This window comes from Falco punctatus (genome assembly GCF_963210335.1).
Source record: "Falco punctatus genome assembly, chromosome: 2".
Taxonomy (NCBI): Eukaryota; Metazoa; Chordata; class Aves; order Falconiformes; family Falconidae; genus Falco; species Falco punctatus.
In genome coordinates, this window is record NC_137581.1 from 91,986,771 (window position 1) to 92,002,235 (window position 15,465).

Genomic DNA, 15,465 nt, shown 5'->3' on the forward strand with positions numbered 1-15,465 from the left:
GCGTGCAGAGCCGGGCAGGAGGTAGCCTGGGTATTGAAGTTAACCTGGGAGCACGGATAGCTCCCAGCAAAGGCCCGCAAAGGAGAGGAGGGAAAACCTCGGCACCTGCAGCCAGTGTCCCCAAGAGGTGCTGGCTGCTCTGCCTGCCACAGCTGCCCTGCGCTGGCAGGAGGGGTGCGCCGTTGGCTGGACGCTCTCCCTCCGCCTGCTGAGGATGCTGCAGGGGACGATGCTTGCACAAAGACGGCGGGGACTGGGGCTGTAACCCCAGTTACAGATGTAACCACCAGTGTGGGAAACATACTTTTAAAACAAATAAAAAAATAAAGAAATCCCAGCTTCTTTTGAACTTGTTCTGTCAACTGCAAAATAAAAACGTCAGCAGCTAATGCTGTGACCTCCTCCTTTTTAAATAATCTGGTGTAGCCCTGGGGAAAACTACATTTTCAGAAGGTTTTTTGACACTGGAACAGGCCCAGCTGAAACAGAGTGGAGCAGTGACAACTGGGATGGCCATCCCAAGGGATGTTGAAATCCTGAGCTTCTGCACTGCAATAACCAGAAGATGACACATTTCATCAACACAGTTTCTTGGAAAGAGCAAAACAAAGTAGCAGAGTATTTTTAATTAAGAAAAAAAATATTTAAAAAAATACAGTCAGATGACTAAACATTAACGAATCCATCAACACTTTACGCGCTTCTGAACATTGTCAGTTCTGCCAGCTTTGGGAAAAAATAAAAGGCTTTAAAAATACTTACAAGCAAGAGTTTGACAGAATTCGATGCAACGCTTACGTGAAAGCCCTCCATTTTCACATTAGGCAAGAGGGCAGTGATCCTTCAGCCCAGGAAAAGAGAAACAGCATGCCTTTCCTAACCTAATGCAGATGCATTTTCTGAATAGTGAATTGGTGTGTCTGCTGGCGTCAGAAGTTTCAACAGATTTCAGCATGATAGCTGTGCCTGAAGGTGTGATTAGACTTCTAACCCTGAAGCCACTTCTTTGGGCAATTTCTCATTGCACGAACAACCGCAAAAACCTTCCCAAAACTATCCAAGAAGAGTCTTGGAAGTAGCTTGGCTGCAGATAGGTAAAGGAAGGCACAGTTAGTGTGCGATGGCATCCAGCTGATGGGCTTACAATGGCTTTTTTTTATTTAGACAGTACTGGTGCGGTGCTGGGGACATGTCATTTGAAATATAGCAAAAAAGTTTTTCTATGTAACAGGTATAGCCAAAAAAAACCACAGCGCCCACTGAAAATTATTCTGCTCTCACGTTGGTCCTTCCATCAGGACAGGTTTTTACAAGTGAGATGTGAACTTAAAAGCCAGCAGACAAAGTAATGCGTCTCCAGCTCCTTTCCATACACAAGTGCAAAACCATGACCTACCAGAACTTTTATTTTAATTGTACATTCACATTTCTCCATTGACGTGGGCGGCTTGTACACTGCCAAGTGATAAAGTTACACAGTTCTGCTCTTTCCTGTGCATTGATTTCAGCCATCAAAGAAACTTAGAAAACTAACAATAAACAACTTTTCCATATATCTGTAGTCAGGCTGGGAAAAATTACGTGACTTTTCCTTCCCCTCCTGCCCCCCGCCAGCCAAATTCCCCTGGCTTTTACACATTTCTCTTTTAAATGACTGATAACATTACTTAATTAAGATGGTTTCCTATGGGTCTCTTGCAATGAAGGTGTGCACTGGGCTGTACCGCTCGCTTGCTCTTGCTTCTCCAGAAGCTCATTTGGGTGCATCGTTAGGGGCTGTTGTGACGTTCTCTCCGACAGTGCTGCGGGACAATATAATTTTTCTTAGCCTGCTATTTTTTCTTAACATTTTAGGTTCATCACAAGTCAGTTGCGGTGCTTTACAGTTTACAGACTTTTTGCCAAGCCTTTTCTGTACACTGAAAGCGATTCAGAAATGACAAAAAATGCCGCAACCAATTAGCACGTACAAACATTTATTTTGAAATTTCCATTCTGACTGTTATGAAGAATTACATCATCAAAGCACTTTATGGCAGTGAAAATAGCTCTTACCCCTCTGACTCATCCATTACTCCATTAAAGCTGCAAAATGTGCAATCTGCTTGAAAAATAGGTTGCTTTTTATTCAGTTTCCCATGAAAAGTCAAAATTTGATAACAAAAATACCAAAAGGAAAAAAAAACACAAAACCAACCCAGCTTATAGGGACTCTACATCCGATCCTCTCCCCCTTCCCCCAAAAATAACTTACAAAGATAGTTTAAAGTTTTAAATGAGTTTAAAACCAAGTGCATCTTTTTTATTATTTTTTCTTCTTCTTCTTCTCATAATAATCTTAAAATTCTAAAAACCCATAATTTACTTTCTTGGAAAAAAGGCAGCGAGCCGTTGCTTCTTGATTGGAAGAATATGTATCTCCGGCGAGTTCATTTTCTTTAGCTTTACGCTCCTGTTTTTGACGGGTTTCCTGAGGGCCTCAGCGCTGTCCCGGGGCTCGGGCGGGCTCTTCACGTCGTAGCACTGCAGCACCGAGTCCTGGGGCAGGTCCCTTTTGAAGGAAAAGTTTTTGGTGGAGACCCCCGACAGGCCCTTGATCTTGCCGCAGAAGATGGTGGGCACGGCGTCCTTGACGGAGACGATGACTTTGGCTGTCTGCGAGGTGCTGACGATCTCGATGTTGTTGCCGGCCTTGGGCTCGCAGCCCGCCCTGCCCGCCTGCTCCACCAGCCACTTCTGCGGCTGCCGCAGCAGCTCGGCCGGCCCGCCGCCCGCCGCCCTGCCCTCCGCCTTGCCCAGCGCCTCCTGGGGCTTGCAGGGGGAGAAGGAGGCGGCCGGGCCTGGGGGCAGCTTGTCCGGCACAGGGTGAGCGCCGGCCTCGGCAGAGGTGGCAGGGCCAGGGCCGGCTGTCTCCCCGTGGGGTCCCCCCGGCTTGCGGCAGGAGGCCAGGGACAGGTCCAGGGCCCCGTCCTCAGCTGGTGGGGCAGCCTCGCCAGCCCGGGGTGCGGGTGGCCCTTTCATGGAGAGGTCCAGCGCCTCGTTCTCGCCGCTCATCTTGATGACGGTGTGACGGCTCAGCTGGGGAAACTCCCGTGGGTGGAGGAGGTCGAAGGGCTTGGTCTCCTCCTTCTCCAGGGGGGTCTGGGTGCCCTTGCAGGAGTTGGGGGTGAAAAGCGGTGGCTTGGGCGGGTCAGGGGCTGCCTTGGCCTCAGCGCCGTGGGGCACGGGGATGGGCACGGGGATGGGGATGGGGACAGGGACGGGCAGGGGCACTATGACGGGGTAGGGCACCAGCAGCGTGGCGGGGGGCACCAGCGGGGAGAGGGGCGAGCTGAAGGCCTGGGGTGGGAGGGCAGCATAGTCAGGGGGCGGTTGGCAGGGGGCAGAGCCCAGGGCACCCTGTGAGGGAAACAGGTCCTGGAGGACGGCAGCGAACCCCGGCGTCTGAAAGACAGGGGGCAGGACGGGCTCCTGGGCTTGGCCAGAGGGCTTGGGGTCCAGGAGCTGGGGCTGCCCGACGGGGGCGGCAGCACCGGGGAAGAGGCCGGTGTGCAGCGGGCTGGCGGGGCACGTGGCCCCCGGGGGCAGCACCAGGGGTGAGTTCAGGTGCTGGAAGACATGCTGCTCCAGGAGGACAGGCAGTGGAACGGGACCCTGGGTGGTCATGACATAGGGGGTGGCGGCATTGGTGGCCGGCATCTGCGGGGCGGCGCTGCCAGCGACCTGCAGGTGGATGGGCAGGACGACAGGGCTGTCACCCAGGCAGATGGGCTGCAGCACGGTGGCCGCCACCTTCAGGGCAACCCCGCTCTGCGACTCGGCCGGCGGCGTCAGGATGGAGGGCGCGGGGACTGTCACCAGAGGGGATAGGGCCTTCTTCATCAGGTCGGCTGAGTTGATGTTCCAGGCCTCTGCCGTGATCAGCTGGGCCACCCCATTCTCCAGCTTGTTGTTGGCCATCGCTGAGGGCGAGCTGGTAACATCCATGGGCAGGTTTGGGGCGTCCTTGTACAGCTCCTCCATGTCGCAGGGCTTCTCCGGCTCTGCCAGCGCTGTCTCTACATTGCCGTCAGCGGGACCCGCGGCGGCTCCAGGCTGCCAGGAGCATCAGCACCAACATAATTTGGCCTGCAAGCCAGAAACGTATTTTAGGCACAGCATAAATCTCCTCCTTAAAATAATATTTGCAATTGCCTTTAAAGACCCCACCACCAAAGAAAAGTCGTTAAACATTTCCACGCTTCAGGGTAATGGCTCCACAATACAGTGTACTGTATATACAGAGATGCTGGATATACATACAACCGTGAGTGTTGTACGAAGAGTTTTGAGGAACTTATATTTAGCCGTAAACACAGATAATTTAAAAGGAATCGAGGACTGCCTACAGCCAACCCCCACCCACCCTGGTACGCAGCCTGCAACAGGGACTCAGGCCATCCATTTCACGTTTTTAAACAAAGCTTCATGTAATGACAGTGCATGGCAGAGCCAAGCAACAGTGCACTGTTTTAACTCCACAAAAGCCCCCAAAACAAACATTTCTAAAAATATCGCGGTTAAGAAATATTCAGCCATGGGCAAAGGGTACTTGATACCCCTACAATACTCATCCCTTTTTCATCCTGGTGGGACTTACTAAAGGCAAGCAGGCGACCACTGCACAGTGAGTACAGCACCTCTGAAACTGCTGTGGGCAGGGTGAGAAAGGAACGTGGCCAGGCAATGGCAAAACAAAAAAACCCAAACCAAACACCCTGCCACAGTGATAGACAGACACAGTAACATGAACCAGGCACCTGACTCATTAAAGAAGACATTAAAGATAACAAAAAATCAAAGCTTCTTCAAATTTATTTTGACAGCCCATCCCTTCATATCAACCAAGCAAATGGCAATTAGAAAAGGGCAGCGATGGTTTCCATTCATGATCGCAGTGAAATTTGCAGCTTATTTCCTAAAAAGATTAACAGCCCCTTACCCCTGAAAAAAAAAAAAAAAAAAAAAAGCAGCTAATTAATGGGGCTCGACATCCATTTATTTAGAAGGATAATTTCCTTCCTGCGAGCTGCCGCTGGCAGACTTTGGCTGGGGGCTGGCCGCTCCACCTGGCACTGCCCATGCCTCTCCCAAAGTGTGTGGTGTATCCTGCCGTGGTAATAATCACCATGGAAACTTGTCCAGTTTCAACTGTTACCATGGGAAAGCACCAACAAATTTACATTTTTCACCTGCATACAGCCGAATCCTGCTCCCTATGAGCAAAATGTGTGCCACTGCTGCTGCCCGGCTGGCCTGGCTGGTGGGAGTGCGGCGCTTCCCCACGTCCCACAGGCATGCCGGCATTGGGACGATACGGAGGGCAATGCCACTGAAACTAGATGGCTGAGGAGTCCCAGCCTGGGGATGTATCTGTGTCTGAGAGCACGCAAAGACCTCCGCCAGCTCTGGCACTTACAGAAATGATTTAGTCGCATAAGTGTTTGTAGGACCAACAAAAACCTGCAAAAGGGATGGGAGGAAAAGGGAAAAAACCCAAACACTACAAAGGCTAAAAAACAGCCAAGGCAGGGAAGCGGGAAATCTCCCAAGTCTCTCCTGAGAATTGTAAATCCTTGGATTTGGCAGAGAGATGCTACAGCAAGCGCAAGACTACAGAAATGCCACAAGTTAATAGCGGAGACTGCTTGGGTAAAACACTAATAATTTAACAGGCGCATCTGAGTTCTTAAAAAGGATTTTTAAAAGTAAACAGATGAGTCATTTCTTTTCTCCTCCTGCTGCTGGCTTAAGAAGAATAATTCTGGATTTTTCTCAACTTATGAAATGTTCTGCAAAAAACATTCACAAATACAGGGTTGAGGGTTTTTTTTGTTTGTTTGTTTCCTTTCCCAGCCTCAGCTGAGACAGACTACAGGCAGGCAGAGATGCCCAAGCACCAAAAACCAGGAGCAAATATCAAATCCCTTATTCAGAAAATGACAAGTACTGGTATCAAAAAAATTGGGTCTGTCTTATGTTGGAAAAAACCCCACAACCAGAAGAGCAAAGAGCAATTGTTTCTAAAAATAAAGACAATGAGGAGACTGCTCCGCAGATTCAAGCTAAAAAAAAAAAAAAAAGATTATGTTTTTTCTGTTAAGGAATTAAAAAGCCACTTCTACTGCTCTTATATAACATCTCCCTCCCTCTTTTTAAAATGACCATTTTAAACCCTGTGTTCTCTGCTGTACACCAGCATCTTTGCTCCTCCAGAGGCTGCAGCACAGCCGAGTATTTTGCACAGGACACTGGCTCTTCCCGACATTTCTGTTTGCTTGAGAAGCGTGAGATTGTGGTGTTTTCATAGAGAATTAATGGTCTGGCTGGGACAGGAAATGACCCCCTGTTCCCCTGGCAAACTCATTTAACATTGAGAAATAGAAAAATTAAGATGAAAATTATGCTGCGTAAGAGACTTGAGGGATTAGCATGCTGTACAAACCCATGGAGAGAAAGACAGATCGCTGCTGAAGATGAAAGTATAAAACATAGTAAAATCCCCCATTGCTGCTTTAAAAGGCAACAGGGCTGGAGGCAGAGGAAATAGCTAGATGAAGGGAAGAAGAGCTCATCTATCGCCATTAGACACCTTGAAGAAATGCCTGTGCCCTTGGCTGGGCTGTTTTTTTAAAGCATAGTCAAACATTTTTTTTCCACACTGAATCCTCTGTGTTTCTGGGATCTATAAATATGTACTGTTGAGCTCGTGGTCCTACACTGCCTCCAGGAGAGCTCCACTGTGCAAGGGGAAGGAGGTCAGAAGAGTGAGGTACAGCCCTCGGATTCAGGTTTACGGATTTGGGGTGGGGTTTTTCCTCCCTCACCTTTCCTATGTGGAAATGTACCCTTCCATATTTCCCATGCACCTGCTTCTTGAATGAAAAAAACCCAACATACAAATATGCACACACTGACATATATATATTTCTCCTTAAAAATATTTCATGATCCTGCCTGCAGCCTGCAGCTTGGTGGTAGCTGGCTGCCAGGTACAGTGGAGTCCCAGAGCAACTGCCTCCTATGCCCTGTAAAGCAATTTTCTGTTTCACCCAAGAGGCAATGCCAGGGCTGCATAACATGAATTACACTAAACATCTATTATCAAGGTCAGTAAGCAGACAGAGTGAAAAGGTTCCAAGTCCCCAAGCCTCAAAAGAGGAAACATTCGAATATCTGGGATCAAGAGACAGGATGAAGTTGTCCAAAGAGGTCTTTTGCTGTTCCTGGACTCCTTTTTTATACTATGTACACCAAGTATGTGGTACAAAACCGTTAAGTCAACATGGAGATGACCTAAACTAAAGTAAATTTTCAGTGTTGGTATTAACAGTGATAGCTATACTATAGTTCTCCTTTTATAAAAATCAACCTGAAGTATGTGCTGGATTTGAGGTTTTTGTTGGGTTTTTTTGAAGATTGCTGCTTCATTGCACATAAATTATTCAGAGTTACACAGTTTTTAAAACAAGTTTCATGTACCTAATATACACAAATGAAGGTAATATAATTCACTGAGATTGCCTTAAGTTTCCTCTGTCTACCACACCTCAGTGCTGGAAAATCAATTAATTTCCCTTTCCCTACTTATCTATTTAATATTTAATTTGCTGTTTGTTTTAATTAAAAAGAAGCTTGCAACACTGAAATAAGCCCTACTGTAAATAAACCGGGCTTTCTCACCAGGGTGCTGATATGAGTTAAGTTCATGGCACTATGCAATGATGTGTGTAACTGTACAGGAAATGGTATGTTAGCTATACAGAAATGCCAATGAAAGGGCTGGTGATAACTCTAGCTTATTTTTTTTATCTCCTGCTGATGGCCGTGCAACAGACTTTTCTCAGGGCTGTTGCGTGCCTTCCTGTGGGATCGCGGCACTGTACCGCGTTCAGCTATCCCCACGCTTTGCTCGCTCGTCCGTGCCACAGCTTGTACCTCGCTATCTACACAGAATTCAAATTATGCTCTGCACACTATGGGAAGGGACTCAGAAGCTCCCTTTGTGGGACACTCTGCTCAGTATCTCCTGGAAAAAAAAAGGTTTTCCCTTTTCCCTTCTTTCTAAATACAGTATGAAACACAAACCAAAATTAGACATCTTGACTTAATGGAACAGCTTGGGGACAAAACTATGGATAGATTTGTGCTTCAGTGTTTTGCCAGAACTCACTTCTTGCTGTCACCGATCCTCCTGCTCAAAGCCACTTGCTTGATTTTTGCTCTGCAGAAGCCCATTGACAAGGGCCATGGTGAGAGCATCCCAGTTGGGAGGGCCCGCCACCCCTTCGGAGAGCAGCAAGCCTGCCGAGCACCGCCAGCAGCACGCACCCAATCGGGGCACCACGCTGGGGACCAGGCGGGCTGGTCCTGCCACCACATGGCAGCACGCCCCATCACCCTCAATGCACCATGAAACCATGCACCCAACCTGCGTCCTACTGAGACATGGGTTGCTGAAGGAGCTCGGGGTTGGGCCTGCCTGTCCTCAGCAGTCTCAGCAGCCGAAGCCCGACCCGTCTTTCTGCATCTTTCTGCAGTAGATATGCAAGTGGGCAGCAAGGACACATACTGACACAGACCAACCCACTATAAATCATCGTCCATCCTACAAAATGTTTGTATAGTTCAAGCCACACACAAATAAACGTTTTACCATATTGTTATTGGTGTTTTGTTGCTAGAAGAGAAAAGATGTATTTGAATGAAGTGAGCTTTCATTCACCAAATACGTGGAGCTATTACTGCACAAGTAATGTACAGGTGGGCTCTCTCATAGACACAAAGCACAGATGATTTCAGCAGCGTTTGCCTCTCGCATTTTCCACTGATTCACATATTCAGGCACCTTGGACTGACAATCTTGGCCATCCTGCATACCCTTTTAGTAGTGTAATCCTCCAGCACCAAAGGGCAAAGAAGTAACCAACTCAAAGCTAATGGTGAACTAGCCTTCTCCCCTGTGTTTCGCCATTCGTGGCGCTGCGTTTGATAGACCACACACACCTTGGCAGGTGCAGAGGCACCAGGAGGGCTGGTGGGATCTGTCCCCTCTCTGCTCGCAGGAGGGCTGACAGTGACCCCCTCCAAGGTATGAGGCAGGCAGAGCAGAGGAGACCCACAGGACATTTATTAAGGCAACCAGCCCTTCACTCTCCTGCCGGCTCACAGTCGGACCCCAAATGCAGTCTCATCTGTGGCTTGAACCCCCACCAAAGGGGAACCACTGGGGATGCACTGCTCTGACCTCCAAGAGGCACTGAGAAAACATCCCAGTTTAAGCCTGCAACTCTCCCCTTGTTCCCTTGACTCAAATACCCAGCAACTCCCTGTTAAAATTTCGGAGGCACCATTCAAAAGTGACCCAGGGCAAGGTGAGAAAGACATTGGAAAGATGGGCAGGATTCCCTCTGGTTCCAGACAGAGAGAGGAGAGAGGGCTGCAGCGGGGTATCCTCGCCAGTATGAAAGCTACACCTGCAGCCTTTGCTACCCAGCCCTCCACCAACGTCTCCTGCTCACCATGCACCTACATGCTGCCCCACGTTACTTCTCATTCTATGAGAGCTATGCCATGGAGGGTGAGCTGGGTGCTGCGAGGAGAGTTAAAATAAGAGCATCTCCACAGACAACGTCAGAAGATGCCGGAGGAATAATAAGGCTCCAACACAGCTCATGCAACAGGCACTATTTTATTTTCCACCACTGCATTATGGAACCTTCCGGGAGGCAAACCTATTTGTGTCAAGGCTCCCATCCAGACTGTTAAGCCCTGGGGGAACAAGGGGGGAAAGGAAATCATTACAGCAGCACAAAATGGCACATTATAGATGGGACACTATATGACAATATGTATACATTGCTTTGGCACACAGCATGATCGCCCACAAATGCAGCAGCTTGACTGGCTGATCGTACTCTGGTCTTTTAAACAGTTCAGTTGAGAAATACCATGGCCGTCTGCCTATTGCACAGGCTAATCGCCTGCAAAGAGCCACGTTAGAGTCATATATTTGCTAACTATATTGCTGTTGTCAACAGCTTGTAGTTAGCAATCCATTCCTGGGAGGAGAGAACTCACTTTCTTCTCATTTAAAAACAAATCAGACCAATTGGAAAAAAAAAAAAATCCTGTCATGGGCCTGAAACCAGTGTCTTTACTCCCAAGGGCAATATATACAAGACAGACGATACATGCTGTGGAAGGAATAGAGCATTTGCCTGACAAATTTCAACCTGTAGTGAATTTTTATACCCAGTTTGAAAGCCTCACGAAAAAACGGAAACTGCGACATACCCCAAGTGTAAGGGAGATAGCACAAGCCTCCGTACTGCTTTTTCCTTTCCTCTGTTCCATTCACCAACTATCCCACTAAGGGTATCACACTTAAATGACAGTCTCCTACTTTCAAAAGGACCACTGCTCATGCAATATAGAGTATTACATATCAGCAGGCGCTATAAAAACAGGGCTACTTTGAAATTATTTGAGGCTGATCTTGCTATTGCCAAATGCTCAAATTTCTCATATTTGCAGCACATCCCAGTTCCTGGGGTCTCTAAACTGGCAGGCTTGGAGGAACTTTGCAGCAAGTTTCCAAAAATAAAACCTTTTGAACAGTGGTTTATTTTTCCTTCCTTGGCATAGTACAGAACTGCCTGAACAGCAGCATTTTCCTTAGCCTGCAGTAAGCTGCACATACACTCTGAGGTGGACACAGTGCACGGAAATCTGATGTATTACACCTGACATGTGAAGGACAAATATAAATTTGCCAGCCGTAATTACTGCTGAGTCATGTCCCGCCCAGTCCAGTGACGTCCCTTCAACGCAGCAGGCTCTTCTGACTCAGTGCCACTCTTGCGCTCCAAATTTGTGTTCGAACGGGGAGGACAAGTTACCGCTTTTGTGACTGCAGAAGTATCTGTTTAAATCAGCTTCCCCTCAATGCTGCTGGCCGCATGCAAGTGTCTCCTTTCAAAGTGTGATGTAGTCCCTTAGGATGGGGATGTGGGCAGCTGCAGCGCTGTGTCGGGGTGGGTGTGTCAGTGGTCCAGCAATCACATCCCCACCCTGAGCATGTGGAGAGGTGCTGCCTGTGTGGCCCTGGAGGAGCATCTTCTTACCAGAAGCTTCCCAAAAGTCAAACTGGAGGGCTGCTCGCGCCTGGGAAAGCCCTGCTGCACTCCCCTCCCCACCTCTCAGCCCCATAAAGCACCTCTGCCTGCTCAAAATCACTGAATCACAGGCTGAGGCTGAAAGGAAGCCCTGGAGGTCATCTCGTCCAGCTGCCCTGATCAAGAAGGGCCACCTACAGCCGGTTTCCTGGACCACGGCCAGACAGCTTTTGAGTGTCTCCAAGGATGGAGACTCCACAGCCTCCCTGGGCAACCTGTGCCAGGGTTCGGTCACCTTCACAGTGAAAAAGTGTTTCCTGATGGGAATTCAGTAGGAATGTCCTGTGTTTCAGTTTGTGCCCATTGTCTCTGGTCACCAATGAGAAGAGTCTGGCTCTTGCCCTCAGGTATTTCTGTACATTAGTGAGATGCTCCCAAGGCTTCTCTTGTCCAGGCTGAACAGTCCCAGCTCTCTCAACCCTTCCTCGCAGGAGAGATGCGCCAGTTCCTTCATTACCTTTGTGGCTCTTTGTTGGACCTTCTTCAGTATGGCTGTGCCTGTCATACTGGGGAGCCCGGCGCTGGACCCAGCGCTCCCAAGTGTGGCCTCACCAGTGCTGAGCAGAGCGCAAGGATCACCTCCACCAGCCTGCTGGCAACGCTTCTGCTCATGCAGTCCAGGGTACCATGAGCCTTTTTTGTGGCAAGGCCACATTGCTGGCTCATGTTCAACTTGGTGTCCTCTAGGACATGCCAGGGCCTTTCCTGCCAAGCTGCTTTCCAACTGGGTGCTGCCAGCACATACTGGTGCCTGGGTTTGTTCCTCCCCAGGTGCAGGGCTTTGCATTTCCCCTTGTTGAACTTCCGAAGGTTCCTGTCTGCCCATTCTCCTGGGTGTCAAGGTCATTCTGGGTGGCAGCATGACCCCCTGATGTATCAGCCCCTCCTGCCGGTCTGGTGTCATCTGCAGACTTGCTGAGGATGCTCTGCCCACTCCTACATCATTAATGAAGATGCTGAACAGGACTGAACCCAGTACTGACCCCCGGGGTGCTGTGCTAGTGACTGGCCTCCAGCTAGGCTTTGTGCCATTGGTCATCATCCCCTGGGCCTGGCCATTCAGCCGGTTTTCTACGCAAGCGTCTGCTTCTCCAGCCCATACGTCAGCAGCGTGTCTGTGAGTATCTTACGGGAGACGTTGTCAAAGGCCTTCCTGAAGTCCATGTAGACAATATCCACTGCTCTCCTCTCATCCATGAGGCTTGCTTCTCATACAGTTGGTCAGCTTCCCATGGGGAAGGCAAACTAGCAGTGGCTTGAGAGTCTAAGAAAGTCTAAATTAAAATGATATCAGAGAAAAATTGGACTTACTCTGGGGATCCCTCTTGCATCAGAGCTCCTGAGATTTACTATACCTTGACTTCAATGTTTTTCACACATATGGTGCACCCACATGTTTACTTTCAGAGCGAGATTGTAAGAAGAATGCAGAGTCACGCTATCATTAAAAGACCTCGTAGGCTTGAAAAGTAAAGTGCATGATTTTCCTATGGGAAAAAATATTTTAAACAATTTTTCCTGTCATTAAATATCCCATTTAACTGATTATTTAGTATCATTTTCAATCAAAACATTATATTCGCCAGCAAAGCAAAGAAAAATGAGCTGTTTCGAGAACACAGAGCTAAACAAAACAAACAAGAGAGCCATTACTTTACAGTAAATTCTAAAAATCATGCATTTTGTTTTCCCAGCAATCGATACACCAATGATAACAAGAGGAAAAGGAGACCAATTAAACATAATTGCCAGCCACACTTCCCCCAAAACCTGAAACAAAAAGCACTCACTGTCAGCCTGATAAAATATTTGCTCCTTTCCCAGTCAAGAGCTTTATTAAACAGACCTTAAAGCATCTCAGTTCTTACAAAGGATTTCCAAGTTTGATATCAGTGAAACGACTTCAAAGCCTCATTAGTTCCCCAGCGGAGGTTTGTTCTCTGCTCAGAGACACTTGGCTTGCTATTTTGTCTTGACCCTCTGCACTGATCCCGGGCTCAGATATTTTTATTACATTCATTTGATCTTTTCCGACATCCAGATGAGAACTGGTATTGGTGTGGCAAAGGCCGCCATCCATTGCCCGTCTCTTCTTGCCTACATGGATCTGTCTCATGCCTGGTTACAAGGGACAGGGACTCCTCATGGACCAGTTACCAAGTTTCAGCCAACAGGTTAGTGAGGTAAAGTTTAAAATCAGTTTTTAAACTGCTACAGCACTTTTTCAGGTGGAACATCTGACTTTGCCCCATTACACCAATGTGGTTTCAACCACTTTGGCTGTCTCCGGGCTAGCCATGCAGGAGAGTACCCCTGGAGGGGTAAACCAGCTTCACCAGCTCAAAACCCACAAACAAAGTGAGGTGCCACTGGCACCACATGCCCCCTGAGAGCCCCGGTCCCTCAGGCGTGCTGCAAACCCTTCCCCACCCCCTCCTTTCAGTCCGCCAGCTCTAGTCAAAAACCACTTTTCCTCGGTGCAGGCAAGGCCAGAATAGGGCTAGCCTCAGCACCGTTGAGGGGACTCCTCTTAAGCTTGTCTTGCTTTCTAGAACTTCTTGAGACAGAGAGGAAGAAGCAGCAACCATTTTTATTGTATTTTAAAGCCATGGGGTTAGAATAGCAAATCCTGATGCTTCTGTAACTCATCTTAAATGAACTGAAAGCCAAATTTTCACATAACCTCTCACTGTCCTAATATAGTCTGGCTTAAATAAATAAATAATGAGGAGAAGAGCAAAACCAAGTAAAAAAAAAAGGAACCTTCCAGCTCACAGGTCCTTTTTGGTGAGGTACAAATCCTATCTAAGGCTACAGGTGATTCACCACACGCACATGTGCCACCCAGCTTGCCATGGCAGGCCAAAAAGGGCAAACCCCTACTCCTGCCTGTACTCAGTGGCACAGATATTGTCCCAAATGACAAGATTTAGGGATGGCCCAAAGAGCTGGGGACCAAAACCAGAGTCGTCAACTTCTCTTCTCTTGTGGGACAAGGTCTCACTTGGGAGCACAGGCAGATACAAAGGTGCAGGAGCATTGGGGTGCTGCTTGGGGAGCAAAAGGGTAGAGGAGTCTTCCTTGGTGCAAAATGGGGTTATTTAATACTTCATTCTTTCCCACTGGCACAAGTAATCAAATGCTTCTGCAGCTCGCCACCTCAAGATCAAGTTTTATGTCCACAGCTTCAGATTTATTAGACTGATTCTCCTTCTCTCAAACCCCACCACTTTGATAAACCAAGCCAAACATGTCATCAGCTACATGACAGCACTAATCCTCAGCAGAAAGCATGCCCTATTCTTGCACCACCTTATCTAAAAATGTGTGGATGGAAAAAACTTCCAAGCAAAAATAGCCCCTTGTTTTCATCCTTGCAAAATTTGTAAGCAGCTGCAAGGATTTTGTTTAAAAGAGCCAGAAAAACGTAGTACTCCCGTGATCCGAGGGAAAAGGCAGCATTTTTTCTTCGAATTTCACATCCTTTTACATGCTCGCTTTCATCACAGCATCTGTACCAAGTGTTTCCTGGTTTGACTTTGAGGGGCAGAGAGATGACCTCCTCTCTGTTGTGCCATGATGCGCGAGTTGTCAGCTTTCTGACTGAATAGAGAATAATGCCAGCATAAGGTGCAGCACGATTGTGCTGATGGATGTAGTGTGAAGACCTCACAACTTTTCAGCAGGTTTTCACCCACAAAGACCAATTTTGCCTTCCTAGAAGACCCCATTCTGAACTGTGAAGTACAGATGCCTCTGACCTCAAGTAATATATATCTGTAAATGACAGAAAATATTGAAAATCTTGTTGCATTTCAGTGCCACTGAGGTTACTGCTGTCCAGTTAACTGGTCTAGATTACCTGTAACATCTACAAATGCCCCACACGCACATCTGCAAGTACTTCTTCTCTAGTGCCTTTTGCCTCATCCATTTGGCTGTGACATCTGCTGGGCAGCGATCATTTTGGCACACGATTAGCACAAAGAATAGGCCTCATCTGGGACTCCAGTTACTGCTACAATCTAGATTATCCATCACTCTTGAGGATGAGAGGGCACAGGCACACACACTCAGCGAGGTGGCACAAGGCTGCCTTCCCTAGCTCCTGGACACTACTTTGTGGTTGTGTTCCTCCAGTGTACCTTTTCCTCCCTCTTCATCATGTTTCTCTGCTGCCGGAGCACTTACAGTTTGCCTAAGTGTGAATGTTAATGTATGAATTTTAATGATTTGATGGCATATGAAC

The 15,465-nt window shown here is 47.9% G+C and overlaps 1 protein-coding gene across 4 annotated transcripts in view; it reads right to left on the bottom strand.

The window, feature by feature from the left end:
• Window positions 1-605: 605 nt before the first annotated feature.
• The window catches only part of RAI2 (retinoic acid induced 2), a 138,338-nt gene continuing 123,478 nt past the window's right edge, over window positions 606-15,465 (bottom strand). For all 4 annotated transcript variants that reach the window (XM_080377153.1, XM_080377154.1, XM_080377152.1 and 1 more), the window contains one exon: window positions 606-4,128. In XM_080377153.1, the coding sequence (XP_080233279.1) occupies window positions 2,362-4,023 (1,662 nt within the window). In that variant the 5' untranslated portion in view covers window positions 4,024-4,128 and the 3' untranslated portion in view covers window positions 606-2,361. The remainder of the gene's footprint in view (window positions 4,129-15,465) is intronic.